Source organism: Protomyctophum parallelum (assembly GCF_964188405.1).
Source record: "Protomyctophum parallelum genome assembly, chromosome: 2".
NCBI lineage: Eukaryota > Metazoa > Chordata > Actinopteri > Myctophiformes > Myctophidae > Protomyctophum > Protomyctophum parallelum.
Window position 1 is genome coordinate 61032503 of NC_139699.1, and position 19694 is coordinate 61052196.

A 19694-nucleotide genomic window follows, 5' to 3' on the forward strand; every position below is an offset into this window, starting at 1 on the left:
AAGAGGTTAAATCTCTATATTCTGTTTGTTCAGCAACAGGGGTCTCCACCTCCCCATCTCTGTGTGATCAACATACAATCCACTTTCATAGCAGGTTGCCAGTTTCATCCAAACAGGAAGAGTACCCGATTATCAGTGTTCCAGTTTGAATTTTGTCTGCACATTTGTTTGGTTTCATCGTGATCCTGCATGACGTGAAAATGCATTCTCTGTTCACTAAAGAGCTGGAGACCCATGAACATCATCTCTATAGCAATGATTGTTATCAGAATATAATTCTACACTTACTATAGCCTTAATACCCAATTGTGGATGCCAATCTACAAACCAGTGAAACAGCTCATCCTGATTGCATCTCCAAGAATGTTTTTCCCTTTCAGCACCTTTGTTATGAAGTGGGATGTGCATGATAATTAATGCATGCGTGTCGTTACTTACTGTGGGGTTCAGCCAGGAGGTGGAGGATTATCTGAACCATACATTTCACCTCCCTCAAGCCCATCACCTGCTCCGCCATGGGAGGGAGACCCACACCTACACACACACGGTTAAGGAAACTACCCTCTCAAAATAGACAGTGAACATTTCCAGATGATCACAAAATAATAATCTTGGCAATAGTATGTTGTACTTTTGTTTCATTTTGAATATTGTCATTTCATTGACTTTGTGTGATTGTGCGCTCACACATTGTGTATTGTAAACAAGGATAAAGCTGCAGGCCTTCACGTAGGAGACCAAACTTCTATCGCTCCTCTAATAGGAAATCCGCATGTACTGTAGATATGGGGCTTATGGGCTTCAGGCAGTACAACTTGTCCAGCGTTGCTTTTTAGCAACAATTTTATTTTAATTAATTACTATTTTTTTTTCTTTTTCAACTAAACGTCGTCAGTGATGTTCATTGCAATGCCATTGGTCATGATATTTGCATATAAATACCCCCCACAGAGGCTGAAATTCACAAAAATGTCTGGACTCTGTGCGATTTTGAACATTTTTTAACCTAAGACTTTTGACCTTACCCTAATAAAAGTAGGTACAATAATTGTAATATATGTTTTTTTGTGATCATTAGAATGTCTAGAACATGTTTTATTCATTATTGTGAAATATATCCCCCAAATGTAAATTATTAATTTATTATATATAATTATACATTTTTCATCAAACTTTATTTTTTTTAATTTTTTTTAACATATTTTTTAGTCTTAGTCCTAGTAGTACAAAGTAGTAGTAAGGTTGAAATCTATTTTTTACAAGTAGAAATTAATGCGGGTGTTAGAGGGTTTTAAGCAATAGAGCAATCAGAATAAAGCATTCAAACAAGCAGTGTTACTGTGTAATAAATTGTAACATACTCCACAGATGTAAAAGTTATATTGTGGTAACATACTGTTGTGACGAAAAGAGAGCCGAGCCAGGAGGCAAAGCTCTCAGTCTACCGAGCAATCTCCGTTCCTACTCTCACCTATGGTCAAGAAGTGTGGGTCCTGACGGAAAGAATAAGGGTGTGAATACTAGCGGCCGAAATGAGTTTCTTCGACGGGTGGCTGGCATCTCCCTTAGAGATTGGGTGAGGTGTTCAGTCACGCGAGAGAGACTCGGAGTAGAGTCGCCGCTTCTTCGCCTGGAAAGGAGCCAGCTTAGGCGGTTCGGGCATCTGGTTAGGATGCCTCTCAGGCGTCTCCCTAGGGAGGTCCTCGAGGCACGTCCCACTGGGAGGAGACCCCGAGGCAGACCAAGGTGCAGTTGGAGGAAACACATCGACTCACTGGTGGAGCTGTTGCCCCCGCAACCCGACTACGGATAAGCGGTTGAAGATGGATGGATATTTAGGTTTTTACCATGAAGCCCCACAACTAGAATGCAGGTCAACCGACTGAAAACGCAAACACAACAAACTATATCATCAACAAAAGAGGATACATTCCAGCATGGAGGATGGGGTGAGGTCCTGCACAGGGCCAGCGTTGGGGCAGCATTTGCGGAACTCTGTCCTCACGTCCACAAATGAGAAGAAACACTCTGGGAGGACGAGGTTCTAAAGAGAAGAGATGAGAAGAGGGTTGAGACAGGGAATACCAGAAACATACTGCCTACTCCCACACTATACATTGTCAGATTTAGGGATGTGATGAGGAACACAACGACGCAGAGAGTGCCAGAGATGTGTTAGGGGTGGACATAAAATAGTAGAAACGGTGTATGAGGTACGAATTGGCATGGATTTTGACCATACCGTGATGATCGGGAGAACTTGTGCCAATTATAAAGATTGCTCAACATATGCAAGTTACGTAACATCCGGCAGTTTCTACATGCTGGGGGACCCGTACTCAACATTTCTAACATAAAACTTTGGCGTACGCCTGTACGGGTTCACATTCTGGCAAGTGGACGGTTGTTCCTTCTCAACTTTAAGTCAGTTGTTATTTTCACTTTCTGCAGGTTGATTTTATCGTGTTTAATAGTGTATTTCACAGACAGAAGTTACTTTGTATTGTGGTGTCAAACATGGCAGATCAAACAACTCGTGCCAATTGGCTATAGGCTGTAGACACCGTAATTTAACTTTGGCAGTGTAACCAAATGGATCCGCTCGTTCAATACACAGACGGCTCGGTTCAATACATTGAACATAATTCAATAGATTGAACATAATTCCTACTACTGTATCATTCATCATTAGTTCCCATGTCTTTGCGTTTGTAGATTGTTTTTTTCCACTATTGCCAAGTCCCGGCGGTCAGTTGGACGGATGAATAAAACCAAAACATTTCCAGGATTCCGGACAACAACAACGATTGGCTGCCAGGACGTGATGCGTGTCAGGGGGGGGGGGGGAAACGAACGTCACTTCAATTGGATTTTTCCAGCCTGGGCGAAGATACCAGGCTGTTCTTCTCGTCTTTGCAATGACTTTGTTGTAATTGCGTCGATCTAACTATCCAGGTTTGAACGCAGCTTAACCCATTCTGGGCGGGAGGAACCCCTTTTGGTGTTTTAACTAAGCGTCATGTTATACTTTAGCTATTGAAAAATAGCAGATCTACAAGCTTGTAGGTCTGCTATTTTTGAAAATTCGTGAAAATGCGGCACAACTCTTTGAATATATATTCTTTCAGAATACTTTCGAGGTCAGGCCTAAATGGGTTAAGACAGATGACTAAATAGGATTAGGATTCAAACTAAATGGTGCGTTATTCAAAAGACTAAATCAGAATTTGCTGTCAAAATGAACACTGCCGCCCAGCCCCAGCATTTAGGATGACTAAAATGTGCTTATCGGGTGCTTTCATCACATCATCTATATATATGAACAAAAGGCATGCATTAAGACTACAGAGCAATGGACAGAGACCTCATGTATGGGTGATTCATGGATAGCTGGCATTCCTGTGCGGATTATAACATGTTACCGCTCAGCAATAGGAAAATAATGGAGCAAGAAATACAGCCAACAGGACAGGTGCTAAACAGTTGAAAAGGGAAGGCCTATATACTGCACATTATAAGACAACATCTTTTTAAACAATGGTTGTTGAAAATGCTTGTTCAAGGGGCGCCCGCCAAGTGGTCCAGGTGCATGCCACATAGGCTCTGGCCTGACAGCGTGTCGCGTGTTCGAGTCCCGTTCATGACGACCTTTGCTGCGTGTCTCTCCCATTCTCTCTCTCCCTCTTTCCTGTTTATCTTCACTTGATACTATCAATAAAAGGCAGAAAGGCCAAAAAAAGTATTTAAAAAAAAAATGAAAAAATGCTCGTCAAAAACAAATGCTTGCGTAAAAGTTTATTTTCTCATAATTGCCGCAAACTGGACTTCGGAGACATACAATTTTGCTTTGCATGACAGTATTGTGGGGGTGAAGGTGTACCTTTTTGGAGGCTTCAGGGTGGAGGGCCTGTCGGACCACCAGAGAAGTGTCCACACACAGCTTGTAGGAGCTCCTGCCCAGGGCCTTGACCTCCGACTGCACCGTCTGCTGGAACTGAGGGAGGCACACATAGGGTACAGGCTTTAGTTTAGACTAGACGTACCATTAAACCATTCTGACCCGAGATCAGATTCATACGAGGTTTCCACTGGACACACACTGGTCTGATGAACCCATTCTGACCTGAGATCAGATTCTAAAAATGTCAGTCGCTCTTCGATTTTTCAAAAATAGCAGACCTACAAGCTCATATCGCGCCACTCGGTGGCGCGATATGAGCTTGTAGATCTGCTATTTTTCAATAGCTAAAGCATAACATGATGCCGACACCAAAATGGGTGCCCGGTCAGAATGGGTTAAACAGACAACCTTGAACCTATAACCTCAAACCCTAACCTAACCCTAAACCGCAAGCACGGGAGCAGCGCACGTTCCACCGGCATGACCGCATGTCCGCCTGTCGTTTCCGCATGTCGGTCCGTTGGGTGTGTCAAATCTGCGTGTGCGTCCCCACGACACTTAAACCAACCGAACAAGTTGGGCAACAAAACAGGCCAAATATAGTTAAGAACCTGACTTTTTGGGGTCCAATGCTGATCCCAACTTTGACTGATATTTTTTCACAATAACTTGTTTAGATAGACAAATAAAAGTGTGTACGACATGCGCTCGCGTGTGATAAAATAAAACTTTAATTATACAATGTTCCTCGTTCAGACAACAAACACTAGGGGGACACCTTGTGAGCTTGTAGATCAGCAGTTTTGTTAATTAACGTTTGAGAAATCGGCTGCCTACAGTAATTGGTTCTCATAAGAGAAATGGTTTGTTATATGGTTAAAAAAAGGTTTTTAGAGTTAGGTTTACAATTCAATTAGGTTGGGGGGTGTGTGTGTGTATGTCACACACACACAATATATAACACACACACACATACACACTCCAAAGCGTGTGTGTTGGTGTTGTGAGAGAGAGAGTGTGTCAGGGGCTTGTTCAACAGGTTTCTGTGTGTTTGTCTGTGAGGGAGTAGAGACAAGGACGAGGATGAACTTGACGCTAATCACCTGGATCTGACGGTTTCCCCCCAGCCAGACAAACAGTCCAGACGAGAAAAAGAAAAGTAAAGAGACAAAGCCTGCATGCCTCCCCTTTCTGTAAACAACCACACATGATGAGCACATCAGCTGGACCACCGGCTATCGGGGCTTCCTCATGCTGGCCTATAGTGGCCTTTGTTTAGTCAAAACTTAATGCGTTTAATTGTGGCCATTTACGCTGTTGTTGTGTAAACCAGGCAACCAGCTGATGGCGTTTTACTGACCTGAGATCAGATTCATACGAGGTTTCCGCTGGACACACACTGGTCTGATTAACCCATTCTGACCTGAGATCAGATTATAAAAAATGTCAGTCGTTCTTCGATTTTTCAAAAATAGCAGACCTACAAGCTCGTAGCGCGCCACTCGGTGGCGCGCTATGAGCTTGCAGATCTGCTATTTTTTCAATAGCTAAAGCATAACTTGATGCCGACACCAAAATGGGTGCACGTTCAGAATGGGTTAACGCCATCAATGGAAGTACAGCACTAAGCATACTGCAGCAGTCAAAAGCTTTAAGGCAATCAAACAAAGTTTCCTGTGGAATAATAATGGCTCTCATTTAAGTTCTGTGCATTGCTAATCAAGCAGAACATGTTTCAAAGAGGAAGAGCATTTAACATTAACTCACCACCAAATGATTTTGATACGAATCAAACTAAAATTGACACCATTCCACACTACTAATTCAGAATCCAGCGATGTTTTATGATCCTGGACAGATCCACAACTCTACCCCAATTGCCCATTGTGTGTGTGTGATTAAGCACAGTAGCACACCTTATAAATCTTCCTGTGATTCTACATTGCATCCTGACATGGGGACTTTGGATAAAACCCATGAATTAAAAAAAACACTAGCCGGTGGCACCCCACCCATCCGTTTCTCTACTCCAAGCCATCTACCATCAGACATCAATGGCCCCAGCCTACAGGATGAGTGGAAGAGGGGGTGCACATGCTATGCTATCTGTCCTGGGGATCTTATACCTGGGTCACAGTTGATTGATTGGGAGGAGGGTAATTTCATGTGGCCACTGGCTATATATGACAGATCTTCAGACACTGAGAGTGGAGTATTAGGGGGTACAGGTTGGGGCACGCTCTCCCACAGACACTGGAGAGAAAACACAAGACCGTTTATAGACGCTTCAACCAGCTGCTGACTGGAGAAGAAAACGTACTGTCTGAAAGGGCTAGAGGGACAGACGAGATAGAGACGGGGAGAGCCAAACACATTTCATTTCTGTCTTCACTCACCATTCACCAAATAGATGCCGTGACCAGATTCCTCTTCATGGTGGACAATTTTAACGTTGTCGTTTACATTGTGAGCCATTTAGTCTGCTGTGGTCCTTTAATTTCAACAAGTCTACAAAACACCACATCTTTAACTAGTCTTGAGCAATTGATGTACCTTTAAAAATCGGTCCACTAGCATCAACGAAACAGTGCAAACTACTGTATACTTACTATAGTGACTATAGACTATAGTTCTTCAGTGGCTTTGTGGTTTCTAAACACACGAGATGTGTTTCTGACTGACCAGTGACCATGGGCTGGGGACTGTTTCTTCCCAAGGTTGCTTAAAATAAATCTTTTCAAATGAACGGCCCACGTTTAACCACGTAATCCCCATTTTATACTATGATAGTATTGTGTGAAAAATTAAGCAAACTACAAGCTGCTGCAATGCATTGTGAGCTTAGTAGATCAGCAATTTTCACCTAAACATAATTTCTCCTATAATGACTTGCCCAGAATGCTAGGGGGTCCTCCCTAGTTGGTTAAAGGAGTTAAATGAAGCAAAACATAAGTAAGCATATAAGCATATAACAGCATTGCCATGGTATTGGTAACCAGGACCTCATCCCACAGGTTATTGATTGACAGGCTCATCCTGACGTGTGAAGAAGACTTTCATAACCTGCTGTGATCTATATTTCATCATGTGTGAAAACACATCCTGACCATCGAGTGACAGATACAGAATACGGTCTGTCGGAGGAAACCTCATGTCTGAATTATAACAAAAAATAGCAAAGATCTACAAGCTCAAAACACGACACATTTCTTTAGAGATTGCGGATCTGCTACATTTTATGCTTTTGTCTGACGCTATAGCATGAAGTAGGGAATTAATTTACAAGTAAAGTCAAAATAGGGGTTTCCAGCAAACGGCAACGATATTTGCTTCAATCTTATAAAAAAAATGAATATGTGTGGGCTGGGCTCATATAAAACAAATAGGTGTAAAGTGCTCAAGTGATGAATGCTATGCAAAATAATGGGTCAAACCCTCAATCACATGATCTGATTCGGTGACACAATAATCACTTTTATTATAGAATCCAAGCCACCTACATACGATTCTATGCACCCGTCTTTGAAATGTAAGGGTTAAATGTCTTGTTCAAAGACATTTCAATAATAACCTCCTAGCGGGAGCCGGGGACTTAAAGGACCACGTCACCTAACAATTTTGTCTCGCATAGAAAGGTTGTGAGCCGTTCATAAGTTGAAAAGTGTAGTTAAGTATTTAAGTCCAGAATTTCACTGTAGAACTCAATAGTTGACAGTCTTAACTGAAAGGCTGCTAGTTTTCTACCTCCCAATTTAATTAATTAATTCAATTGCATGGAAGTCCATTCAGTATTAAAATGGATAAAAGAAACAAAACCAAAAAAATCCAGTTACAGCTAGTCTCAGCCATAGACTGTAAAAAATATGGACAAAGCGTTCCCCGGGTCTAACATGAACGTAAAATGAAGCCTGTAATGATATGCTAATTCCTGATGTAAGTCGCCATCTTTTGGTACCAGCTGGCCATTGGCTGGCTCCGTTTTGTACCAGCTGGTCATTGGCTGCCCAGACAACGAGGCGGGACTTCCCCCCTTCTTCTCCGTTGGTTTTTATTTTGACTCGAGTGGGAGGAGAAGACTCTTGAGTGGGAGGGGAATCCCGATCATAGACTGTAACGGTAGCCACGCCCCTCAGAACATACGCGACTTTATGGTCATTTTTTTAATTAATGGGACCATAATTTTCCAAAAAGAATATTATGACATTAGAAATGAGACTTTAAACTAGTGACTGGAAGAAGAAAGTATTCATGACCATGTTTATTAAGGTAATACAGTCTAGGTGAAGTTGGGCCAAAATACATGGGCCTCTATGGAGCTATGGGGCTTTTTGGGTCCAGTCCAGCGCCACAACAGGCCATTATATGAACTACCGATTTCAAATGAGGCTTCACGAAATATCTGGCTGACTGCCCCCCTGGTCTCAGCCCAAAAAGAGATGCCATTCTAGAAGCCAAGTTGTGTCGAGGTATTCATCTGAAATGAATGGGACTTTTATCTTTTTCCAAAATTATAAAAATTGAAATCAACTTGAGGTTGAAAATAGATTAACAGCCATATAAAATTGTTTATTTATTTTTAAAGGTGGAGCTCAGTATACACCAGGATGGATTTTGCATTTTCATTGCTGATCAAATCCAAAAGTTGTCATCATAGCTCCTTCCTATAAAGTGAGAGGATCCTAGTACTGGATGATCAGGATCCCTCTTGCAGTACAACTGCACTCATGCAGTTGGCACATAATGGGCAAAAACTGCCTTTCTACAAGCACAACATGAGCATCTAGATTGGCTATTTTTGCCACTTGTTGTGTGACAAAGTATAGGGCTTAAGGGGTTAAATGACATTCTAAATTATACGTCTAGAGCCAACATTTGTGAAATCAAATGGTACCTACCAAGAAGACAGATCTATCCGTTGAAAAATAGTGCCGCGCTACGAGCTCGTAGGTCTGCTATTTTTGAAAATGCAGCACAAATATTTGAATATATATTATTTGACAGCGAACGTTTTTTAACTCAAATCTTTGCTTCTGAGGGGTTCCTGGATTAACATATTTTCAGATGGGGGTCAGTGGCCAATTAAATATAATTTTTGGGGTCCTTGACATGAAATATGGAGCACCACTGATACAGAAACATGAGGCGTTTCAGAAAACTGTCAGAATTTAGAAGACATTTTTTAAATTTCGACTTCAGGCCTAAATGGGTTAACAGAGAATATTCTGATTCCCAGGCAGCCAGTCTAACACTTGAGCTACTGAAATCCTGCTATGGATCACTATTGAGCAACATGACATGTTTTGTCCCGTCTACATCTGTCGTGTCTAGTATTGTGATACCAGACCAGTTATCACCATTACTCCGATAGGACTCATTACAACCAGCTAGACTACCCAGAACTTCGAAGTTGGTTCGTCGTATACAGTAGGCCAGCATCGCATCATTTAAAGCTTGCGTCGCGTCCGTTCCAATCTGGAGAAGAGCCAGACATTATCATTCATCCTAGGGTCCCGACCCGGCACGCCCCATCAAACAGGTATTACAACATGCATTACTGTACAGATGGGGAACGTAATGCCACAGAAACATGCAACGCAAATGGACGGGTTACACACACACACACACACACACACACACACACACACACACTGCTATGGAATGCAAAAACAAAGAAGTTTGATTAGATTCCTGTCCTGGCAGGACTGCATTCTGTGCATGCATGGGAGGACAGGACACTGAGATAGTTGTGGCACCGTGACACCACAAAGCTTTGCACGGTCAACTCGGCATCCCCATTGATGCATCTACAAGCTCAATATGCAACACACGGTGTGAGCTTGTACTGTGTTAACCCATTCTGACCTGAGATCAGATTCATACGAGGTTACCGCCGGACACACACTGGTCTGATTAACCCATTCTGACCTGAGATCAGATTCTAAAAATGTCAGTCGCTCTTCGATTTTTCAAAAATAGCAGACCTACAAGTTCGTATCGCGCCACTCGGTGGCGCGATATGAGCTTGTAGATCTGCTATTTTTAAATAGCTAAAGCATAACATGATGCTGACACCAAAATGGGTGCCCGGTCAGAATGGGATAAGTCAGTCATGGACTATTTTCCCGTAACCTTTATTTTTTTTGTCATACGACGAAGAAGAATAAAGGGAAGTGGATAACTTAAAGTGCCAGTCAACAAATGTCTATCAACTCACTCATTTCTAGGACGAGGCATCCATACGTCTCACGACAGTGAGCAAAATATCCCAGTGAAATCAAAAGTAGCAAAACTAATAATCTAAAATACCAGATACTTTTAAAGACAGCAGTTACTCCAGTAGTATTGTATTGGTGACTTTCACTTTTAAACTTTTACCAGAGACTCTCTCTCTAGTCAGCTCTACTTTATCAACTGTGGCTTACAGTACATGTACAGTATGACCCAATGATAAGTATTGACATCTCAAGTGCTGATGCAATACGAGTTTTCAGACAAAGCCAGTGTGTTTCATGATGGTATGAAAAGATAACCGAATGACAGTAGCGTTTGTTCATAGCGGTGTTAGCCGTTCGCAGCTATGAGAAAGGTAAATGGTTTTAAAAGGGAGGTGGTGGCACGCCCTGGCCATTTCTCCTGTGCCAAACCACACTTTAATCAAGCAGCTGCACACAGGTATGTTGCGAAAACAGGCCCCTGAACACTCCCTCATCAGAGGTAAATACAAAAAAAACAATAGCACATTAACCACTTAAACCCTACACACTTCTTTTACAATCACCCCTCTTATTAATCCGATCCTTTCCCCCCCCCCTCTACAGTCTACACCAAATCTATTCACTGAAAATATATGAATAGTGTATTATACAGCGCTTTTATCGAAAGCACTGTCTGGATGTTATCTTGAATGGGAATAAAAACTGAGGATTTCTGTAATCAGTTGCAGCTGTGTTGGACAGTGTTGGACGGACGAGCAGATTATGGGGAATCAAACAGGTGAGCTTCATTTTTATTGGCTTTTATCGATGTGGGCCTCGATACGTCATCGCGCAGTATGTTTTCAGGAAGTAATTAAATTTAGATTTTTATGGACTTTTGATATCAAAATACACAAAATTGAAAATGTACCCATTTTCTGGCATCCATTGTTAAATATGCTCATATGATGACCACGGATGTGGTCTAAAAGTGTGAAAAACATATTTTTCATTTCACTACGCCTTTAAGCAGAATCCCCTCTTTTCAATTAATCAATTTCAAATTAGATCCGATGTGGAATTTTACTCCACTGCTGTGTGTTGTTGGGGCAATCCAAGCAAAACAAACTCAATATTTATCTTCTCTACCTCATTGGCTTTTCTCCCCACAACACACAGCAGTGCCTGGCCAGCTGCACTACAGTTGTGAATAAACAATTATTGCTTTGGCTCATATGACATGCTTATCTACCAACTAGTATGTCTTCTTGACAATCTCTACTTGTCAAAATGACTAAATCAATTTGAAGTCTAAGTGTTAGAGGCCAAGTAATATAAATGATTGATCCGATTAATAGGGCATTTTTGTGAGTTAGTAGGTTACCCATTTCCACCATCTTTGCACGACGACGTATAAAATAGGGCATACACGGCGCTGGTGAATGCCATCAGACAGCGTGTCGCGGGTTCGACTCCCGACGACCTTTGCTGCGTGTCACTCCCCATTTCGTGTTAGTCTACTATCTCTATCAATAAAGCCAGAAAAACAAACATATCTAAAAAACTAAAAAAAAAAATATATTGAGGAATTAGTGTCAAACATTGTCTCTCAGTCTGTGACAGAGACTGCCATAGGCAGGAGACAGACTGTGGCCTTTGAACATGTGCATATCACTGTTTGTTCTATAGTGTACCTGGACTATTTGCATGCTGAGGAAAGCTGAAGCCATTGGTGATAAGAGCACCAGGGTGTGACAACGCCGATCCATGTTGTTCCATTTTGCAACTGGGACAAAATGTGTGTGCAGAACTTTATGGGTACAAACTAGGCATGTAACGATATATCGTATATCGATATTAATCCCGACGATATGAATCGATTCATTGAAATAAAGATCAATTTAAACGACAACTAAAAAAAATCGTGATACGAATCGTATCGTGAGTGGAGTGAATCGTTACATGCCTAGTACAAACACAACACATTTTGTCAACAACTGCGACCTTCTCCAGGGCTTACCAACTACATTTGCCATCAATGTTCCCATCTTAATTCCCAGACTTAAGTGTTAGTGGATAGTGTTTACCACTGGAATCAACTGCCAAGTGGAACAAAACGTAGGCAGGGCAGTAACAGAATATTATAATCCATGTCTGTTACAAGCCTGTAAGGTGAGATGATTTAGCCATAGTTTGTTTCGATGCCCCAGACAACAAGCGTTCAATCCAGGGCACGGTGGCACAGCCGGTATAGTGCTGTCGCCTCACAGCTAGAAGGTCCTGGGTTCGATTCCTGCTAGGGACGCTGTGGGGGCGTGTTCTCTCCTCCGTGTCATCAGTGCCCATACCCGAGGCGGGGTTGGCGAAACTGCCTTTCCGTGTGGTCTCTAACCCATTCTGACCTGAGATCAGATTCATACGAGGTTTCCACTGGACACACACTGGTCTGATTAACCCATTCTGACCTGAGATCAGATTCTAAAAAATGTCAGTCGTTCTTCGATTTTTCAAAAAATAACAGACCTACAAGCTCGTATCGCGCCACTCGGTGGCGCGATATGAGCTTGTAGATCTGCTATTTTTAAATAGCTAAAGCATAACATGATGCTGACACCAAAATGGGTGCCCGGTCAGAATGGGCTAAACTGCCTCCCCCTGGCCAGCCGGGGCGCCTGATGGAGGGGAAAGGAACTGGTCGGAATAACTTGTCCGGCTGGGGAAACTCTCCCCTGTCAGGTGAAAAGAAGCCGCTTGGACTCCTCATGCAGAGAAGGAAGCATGAGGTCAGTCCGCTGGTGCCCCCCCAGGTTGGCAGAGGAAGTGTAGCACCCAGGATTTACATTAGATAATTTAAACTGGATGAAAAAAAAATGGGTTGCAAAATCGTGGGAAAAAATAATGATGAAATTAACAATCATTCATACATTGTGGTGATTTTACATGAATTAAAGGTTATAGAAAGAAAAAAGAAAAGTTTGATTCCTACATATATATATTTTTTAAATAACAAAACTAATCCTTTTCACAAAATAAAAAACAAATGAAAAATTCTAAAAAACTATATAATGACCCTTGGTTGAGAGTAGATGGAGCATCACTCTGCAGGCTGCTGCATCCTGCCTGCTCCCTCAGACTGAAGAGCAGCCCGGCTACAGGCACGCTGGGCAAGACCTACTGTTCCTGAACGGAATTTGGCTGAAGCGGTAGAATGTCAACTTCCAGGGGAAGTTCAAACACTGGAAGCACCGCTTCCACCTAGGCACTCTCTGCCTTAGATCATGACCGGGCTTTTCTCTTCGCAGATGAGCAAGGCTGGGACCGAGGCTATAGGCTATGCTGATGTGCAGGTGTGAAATGTGCTAAAAATGAATCCGACCTCCAACGTTTACAATAGCATTTATATTTAAACGAGATGAAGAAAGTCCCTACTCCCCACACACAGTGACAGCGCTCCATATTTATATACACAGACAGAATATTCTGTACACCACAGTGTTTGTATGAGTTTCCTTAAAGGACCACTTCACCACTTTTCAACCTATATTCATACAATAGGTCCTCACTAATAATCATGAAAAAAATGGCGCAATCTTTTTCTACTCGGTCTGTGTCTCATAGGAGGGCTGTGGGCAGTTCAGAAACCGTCTTCCAGTGACATCATCGATGGGGAATACAAGCTAATAAAAACTGCAGGCTTTCTAGTCCTGAAAAGTTGTAATGCGAAAATGGAAGCCATCGTTTTCACGATAATGACAATTTAAACATTTTTGTAAAAGAATCTTGTTTAAAAAATAATCTGCCTAATGATGATGTCACTGGAAGACGGTTTCTGAACTGCCCACAGCCCTCCTATGAGACACAGACTGAGTAGAAAAAAATCGTGCCATTTTATTATGATTATTAGTGAGGACCTATTATATGAAGATAGGTTGAAAAGTGGTGAAGTGGTCCTTTAAGCAATTGATTAATGTGCTTGTTCCGACCATATTTCAATTAGGGCTTCAGTCTCCTCATTCGACCACATCTATCCACGGTAACGGCACATCTTTGCACTGCGGAAAATACAGTATGCCTTCTGCGTCTCCAAATGTGCAAACTCCTCATTGATCTACCACATTTACATTGTTTGCTTAACCCATTCTGACCGGGCACCCATTTTGGTGTCAGCATCATGTTATGCTTTAGCTATTTAAAAAATAGCAGATCTACAAGCTCATATCGCGCCACCGAGTGGCGCGATACGAGCTTGTAGGTCTGCTATTTTTGAAAAAATCGAAGAGCGACTGACATTTTTAGAATCTGATCTCAGGTCAGAATGGGTTCATCAGACCAGTGTGTGTCCGGCGGAAACCTCGTATGAATCTGATCTCAGGTCAGAATGGGTTAATTTCCTTTATTTGATGTGGATTGCATTCACACCTGTAGTGAATCAAAGTCGGATGCGCTTGGAAGCAAAGCGGAACCCCTGTTTTTTTGGCGAAATAGAATGCGATCGTTTGGTCCGAACCAGAATTCGAATGAGCCTTCACACCTGCCAAACGAAGCGCACTTTCTGACAATACGCAGCAGGTTTAGTTTGAGTCGCAGTATAGCATGCTGGTGAGAACGCCACCGTTTAGGTCTTTATATAATAACTTCCATGCAATGTTGCAATATCATTAAACACGTAAACGCCTATACACTTCATTGACTTGGGTCTCCTAGTAGGGATTTCTACTCTTTTTTTTTTTTCTCTCCATAGCAAATCCATTTGAAAGACAAAATGCCTACGCACAAGTTCACTCCACATTGCATTTCAATCTGTAGTGAGCTTGTAGATCTGCAATTTTCACTTCATGTTTGGCTAATTTCTCTTAATGTTTGCTTATTACGACAGGGATGCTAGGATTTATGTGCTTAATAAATAATACATTCATGAATACACAAAAGACTCATAATCATACAGTACAGCTATTAGCTAGGTGTCTGGTGAAAGTCGCCTCTTCCAATCTCCCCAGCCTTTACAAATCTTTCACCAAAGAAAGCAAACATGTCATTGGGTGCTGTTGCCTCATGAGCCGACACTGACAGACCCACCACTGAAGAGATATGGGGCCCTATCTTACCCCTAAACTTATTTGGATTTTTTTTACTTGCGAATGTAGAGCGTGAAAGTACTGTGGCCGGCTGCGTATGTATGGTATGATATGTAGGCCTGTCCTCGGTGGTCCCCATTTGGCTGTTGGTGACGTAATTACTTTAGCAAGCAGAGCGTGCAAGACAAGTACTGTAATCCGTCGGCCAATTGGGGACCACCATTGTTGATGAGGTGGTACTTTTGGTGATCGGCTGGGTATGTATGTATTATTATGTATGTATGCATGTTGGGGTAAGATTGGTGGTCCCTTATTGGCTGTTGATGGTGACGTAACTAAGGCACGTTGGTTGGTATAAGGTCAAAAACAGGTCTAAAGTAATAGTAATAATAGACATTAGTAGAAAGTTGGCACCTCGACAGAGTGCATAAAGTAATCAACTAGCCAATCTACATTGACCTGTTGTGAGCTTGTAGATTGGCTATTTGACATTTTAAAAGGTTTTTCAAAATAGTAATGGCAATTAAGTTTAGTGTAAGGGGTAGTGCAAGATAGCTTAATGGTTCTCAAAGTGGGATCCAGAAACTCCCAGGTGTCCTGTAGGGGGTTCCAGAGGGTCCCCAGCAAAATGGCTTAATAATTTAAGTCCCATTGTATAGAAATCATCAAACATAACTGACATAAATGCTCACAATGTGTCACATCACAACATGTTGTGAGCTTGTACCGTTGTATCGGTTATTTTCAATGTATGACTATAATGTCATAGGGACAGCAGATTGAAAGTGGTCAATTTCACTATTAAAGTTAGGTTAGTAAGCCCAATATGAGAATATAGGTTTAACTGTCTCCGCTGTTTAACCCCCAACCCTACAGTAAGAGTTAATGATAGAATTCAGTACTAAATATAATCCAACGAGTGTATTCTCTTATACAGGTCCCTGGCACGAAATTATTCGTACCAATTGGGGGGTCCTTGAAAATGTTTGAGAACCACTGTGCTATAACCAAACCTGATCAAATCCCTTCAGCAAGTTAATGTCACTGACTTTCGTAGAAACACACAGAGCTGCGCAAAGGACGTTTTTGAATGAATTGAATTTTGGTGTTACGATTCGTTGCCATGGTTTTAAACAAAACGCCAATTTCATTTAACCAATAAATATTAGCCTAACCAACAGGAAGAGAAAGTGGACATGGACAGGCAAGACAAAGGTATGAAAAGTAAGAATTGATTGCTTTGGTTAATATTTGAAGAGTCAGCAAACAAGCTAAACTACATTGGAATGGGAGGGGCAGGCATTGCTGGGCCTGGGACAAATGGCTTCTGCATTCACACAAAGATTCCTCACAGTGGGAACAGAGTTATCTTATACTGCTTCAGTGTCGTTACTGACGTCAAACCAGAAATCACCAGCCTCAAACACTAACCCGGTTCCGATCGATTACCATGTGCGTGTATTGACATTAAAGGCCACATCTCAGCTAAACTGAAGCCTAAAACACTAGCCCGGGATCATAATGATATATTTTCAAACTATGAAATACTGGAGGGGCGTGAAAGGGTTTGCCTACTACAAACAAATACTCAAGCCCAGTGCAGCTGAAAAACACGTTTGGCGACATGAGCTCTGTTGTCGAAACATACACACTAGACTAGAGGTACAAGCAGGAACCATAACATTGATATCCTGGCTCATTTGTAAGGAGGCGTCTCCCTCTTTCCCAAATGAACTGCTGTGTCTTAAGCAGGAGGCCCCAAAAACCAATGTTTCCCAGGTCCCCAAACCGGGACCCATAATCACTTAAATTCATTTTCAAAAATAGCTAAAACAGCTGATCTACAAGCTCACAATGAGTCATGGTGCAGTGCATCCTCCTCTACTTTTGACATTTTCACCTGGCGTTCATCAGGAGCACTTATTCTTTAGCACACCTAGTGGCTGTACCTTTCAAAAGATCAGGACATGGACATTCTTTTGTGTTTTACAGATAATTAGGACTCAGGACTCTGGACACCCAGCTTGAAACCAGGACGATCGATCACCGTACCCTCATGTCCACATTTCTATATCTCCCCCTTTTCCCTTTCTGTCCGTCCTCCTGTCTTAAGAGAGCAGTGCATTCCCAGGTAAACATTCTGTCTTCCAGATGTCTGCAGCGTGCATCAGTCTGAGACAAGACTAGACCTGCGAGTCCGCTTACCCCTCCCTGCCAGCAGCCCCCAGGCTCTCTGCCCATCTACACTCCTAAAAACCTCTCCAAGCTGTCAGCAAATCTAACTGTAGGGACAAACTGCCGACATAACATACATCCCCCCCCCCGCCCCCACCCCAGTACTGTGAAATACATTTTTGTCAAAAGGTCATTGCACTGACACACCCTTAGGATTAATTGAACGCTTAAAAGCACAGCCAAGCTTGGCATGTCCCATCTCGCTCCTGGCAAAAAAGTGCCACTGCAAGCTTTTAGATATAAGCCTACTATTGCAATTAGAGATTTCATGCTTTGGTCAAAGTTCCAGCCTTGAATTTCAAAGGCAGCATGAATGCATGTGCAAAGTTAAATTTGGGCCTTGACAGAAAAATCGGTTTCATCGCCGTTGAGTCTCACCTGTTGCAGAACTTTGTCCAGGGGCTCTGCCTTGACGAGGTCGTCAACTTTCAGTCCCGTCTCTTCTTTACACTGCTCTGTCAGGTCCAAAGTGTCTGGCCTGACAAGACATCTGTGAAGCTTCCCCACCTGCGGATGGAAGCATTGTTTCATGGCACAGCATGTAGCTATGTGTACTTACTTATAAAGCCATATTTAGGCTTTTCTTTTGCATACTATGACCAAACCCAAAGTCATGAACTCTCAACACCAAATCCAACAATTGACAATGTAATGCAAAAGCACTTAATTGTCATGCAGTGTTGTTTATGTCGAGAAGCTGACATTGCAACCAAAAAGGTGTGCTTTCTTCGTCCATGACCATGTCATGTATGCATATTGTTGCCCCCTCAATAATATCATTTTGATTGCACACCTGAACAAGGTGGTTTGCTGTACTAGTATATGGATGGTAGGCCAGAATTACCCACCATAGTTTGGAGCATTTGAGATGGTACACTTAGCTCTGGTCCATAGTGTTAGAAGGACTAGAAAGCCTGTGTTAATGTATTCCTTAATTGTGAGACTTAAATGTAACCAAATGGACACATTTCTACACCTTCAAAATGAAATGTAACACTCATTCTTTTTATTGTGTACAATGGTTTAGGGTTCCACCGTTCCATACTAATCGCACACCTTGTTGGCTTAAATGGCAGCTGTCAAACATACTCTTACACACACACTAACAGGGTAAGAAATGACACACACACACACACACACACACACACACACACACACGAACACACGAACACACTTTGTGCTACATAAGAAACCTTTACAACGAACAGGGTCAGAAAGGTTCGTACCTTTTTCTCATGTAGATCCACAATTTGCCACACCAAGAGAATTATTTCCCTCTCATCCGAACCCAGTTTACCCCCATTTGCACCAGCTGTTCCCCCAAAGAACACCACCAGAGTATCACTGTGCGAAGCCATCAGGGACCAACAAGGGTACAAAACTACAATTAAAAGCAAAAGATGAAATAAAAAATATATATGAAAAACACACGAGGAGGGGGGGGGGGGTTCACCTTTTTCCAAAGTGGTAAAGAAAAAAAAAGATCACAGACAACCAAAAAGTATCTGGAAATTCAATTGAAGTTTAAAAAAAGAAAGACAAATAAAAAAAACAAGATTTGTTTTCATAGTGTGAGAGAGAGAGATAGAGATAGTGGGAGCGATAGATAGAGAAAGAGAGAGAGTTCGCGGTCAGTAAAGACTCTACCTGTTGCAGTACTTGAGCGTGTTTCTATCCAGAGATACTGGTTTTAAATACTGGTTCAACTGGTAAAGAAGGGTGGAAAACGCCGTGTTTCTTTCACACGAACTCCATAACAAGACAAGAAGCCCTAGAGGGGATTTTTTTCTCTCTCTCTCTCCTTTTGCTTTGCGGTGTGTGTGTGTGTGTGTGTTTTTTCTGCGTTACCTGTGTGGCTCTGCCTCTAATGTGAGCCCTGTCCCAACGGAGCCGCCCCATTGGCTGCTTTGTAAAGGTGAGGGCGGGACACAAGCTTGTACACGTTAATCTCATTGGCCAGGCGTCTCGAAGGCGGAAGTGCGCAGGTCCTATAGGGTAGTGCCAAAAAAGAACAGATCTAAAAGCTATCAACTCGCCGCGAAGCGACGCGTTGATAGCTTGTAGATCTATTCTTTTTTTGCAAGATAGCCTGGCTCAAGATAAGAGCTTAGTTTTGAAAACAATATAATGTTGTATGGTAAACATGTTTCATTAGTAACTTTGTGACTACATTTTGTTATAGGCTATGATACTAATCATACGATACTATATTATTATATAGTTTTGTGTTACGTTCAATACGTTGTGTGTGTGTTGATGTTAATTAATTACAAGTTAAAACGTCTCTTC

General features: G+C 42.1%; 1 protein-coding gene across 1 annotated transcript in view; it reads right to left on the reverse strand.

The window, feature by feature from the left end:
* The window catches only part of esrp2 (epithelial splicing regulatory protein 2), a 36876-nt gene extending 17653 nt beyond the window's left edge, over window positions 1-19223 (reverse strand). The window contains exons 1-6 of the mRNA XM_083790736.1: window positions 19053-19223; window positions 18632-18786; window positions 17784-17912; window positions 3881-3994; window positions 1930-2044; window positions 439-534 (exon numbers count right to left, since the gene is read on the reverse strand). Of these exons, the coding sequence (XP_083646862.1) occupies window positions 439-534; window positions 1930-2044; window positions 3881-3994; window positions 17784-17912; window positions 18632-18763 (586 nt within the window). The 5' untranslated portion in view covers window positions 18764-18786; window positions 19053-19223. The remainder of the gene's footprint in view (window positions 1-438; window positions 535-1929; window positions 2045-3880; window positions 3995-17783; window positions 17913-18631; window positions 18787-19052) is intronic.
* Between the last annotated feature and the right edge of the window lie 471 nt (window positions 19224-19694).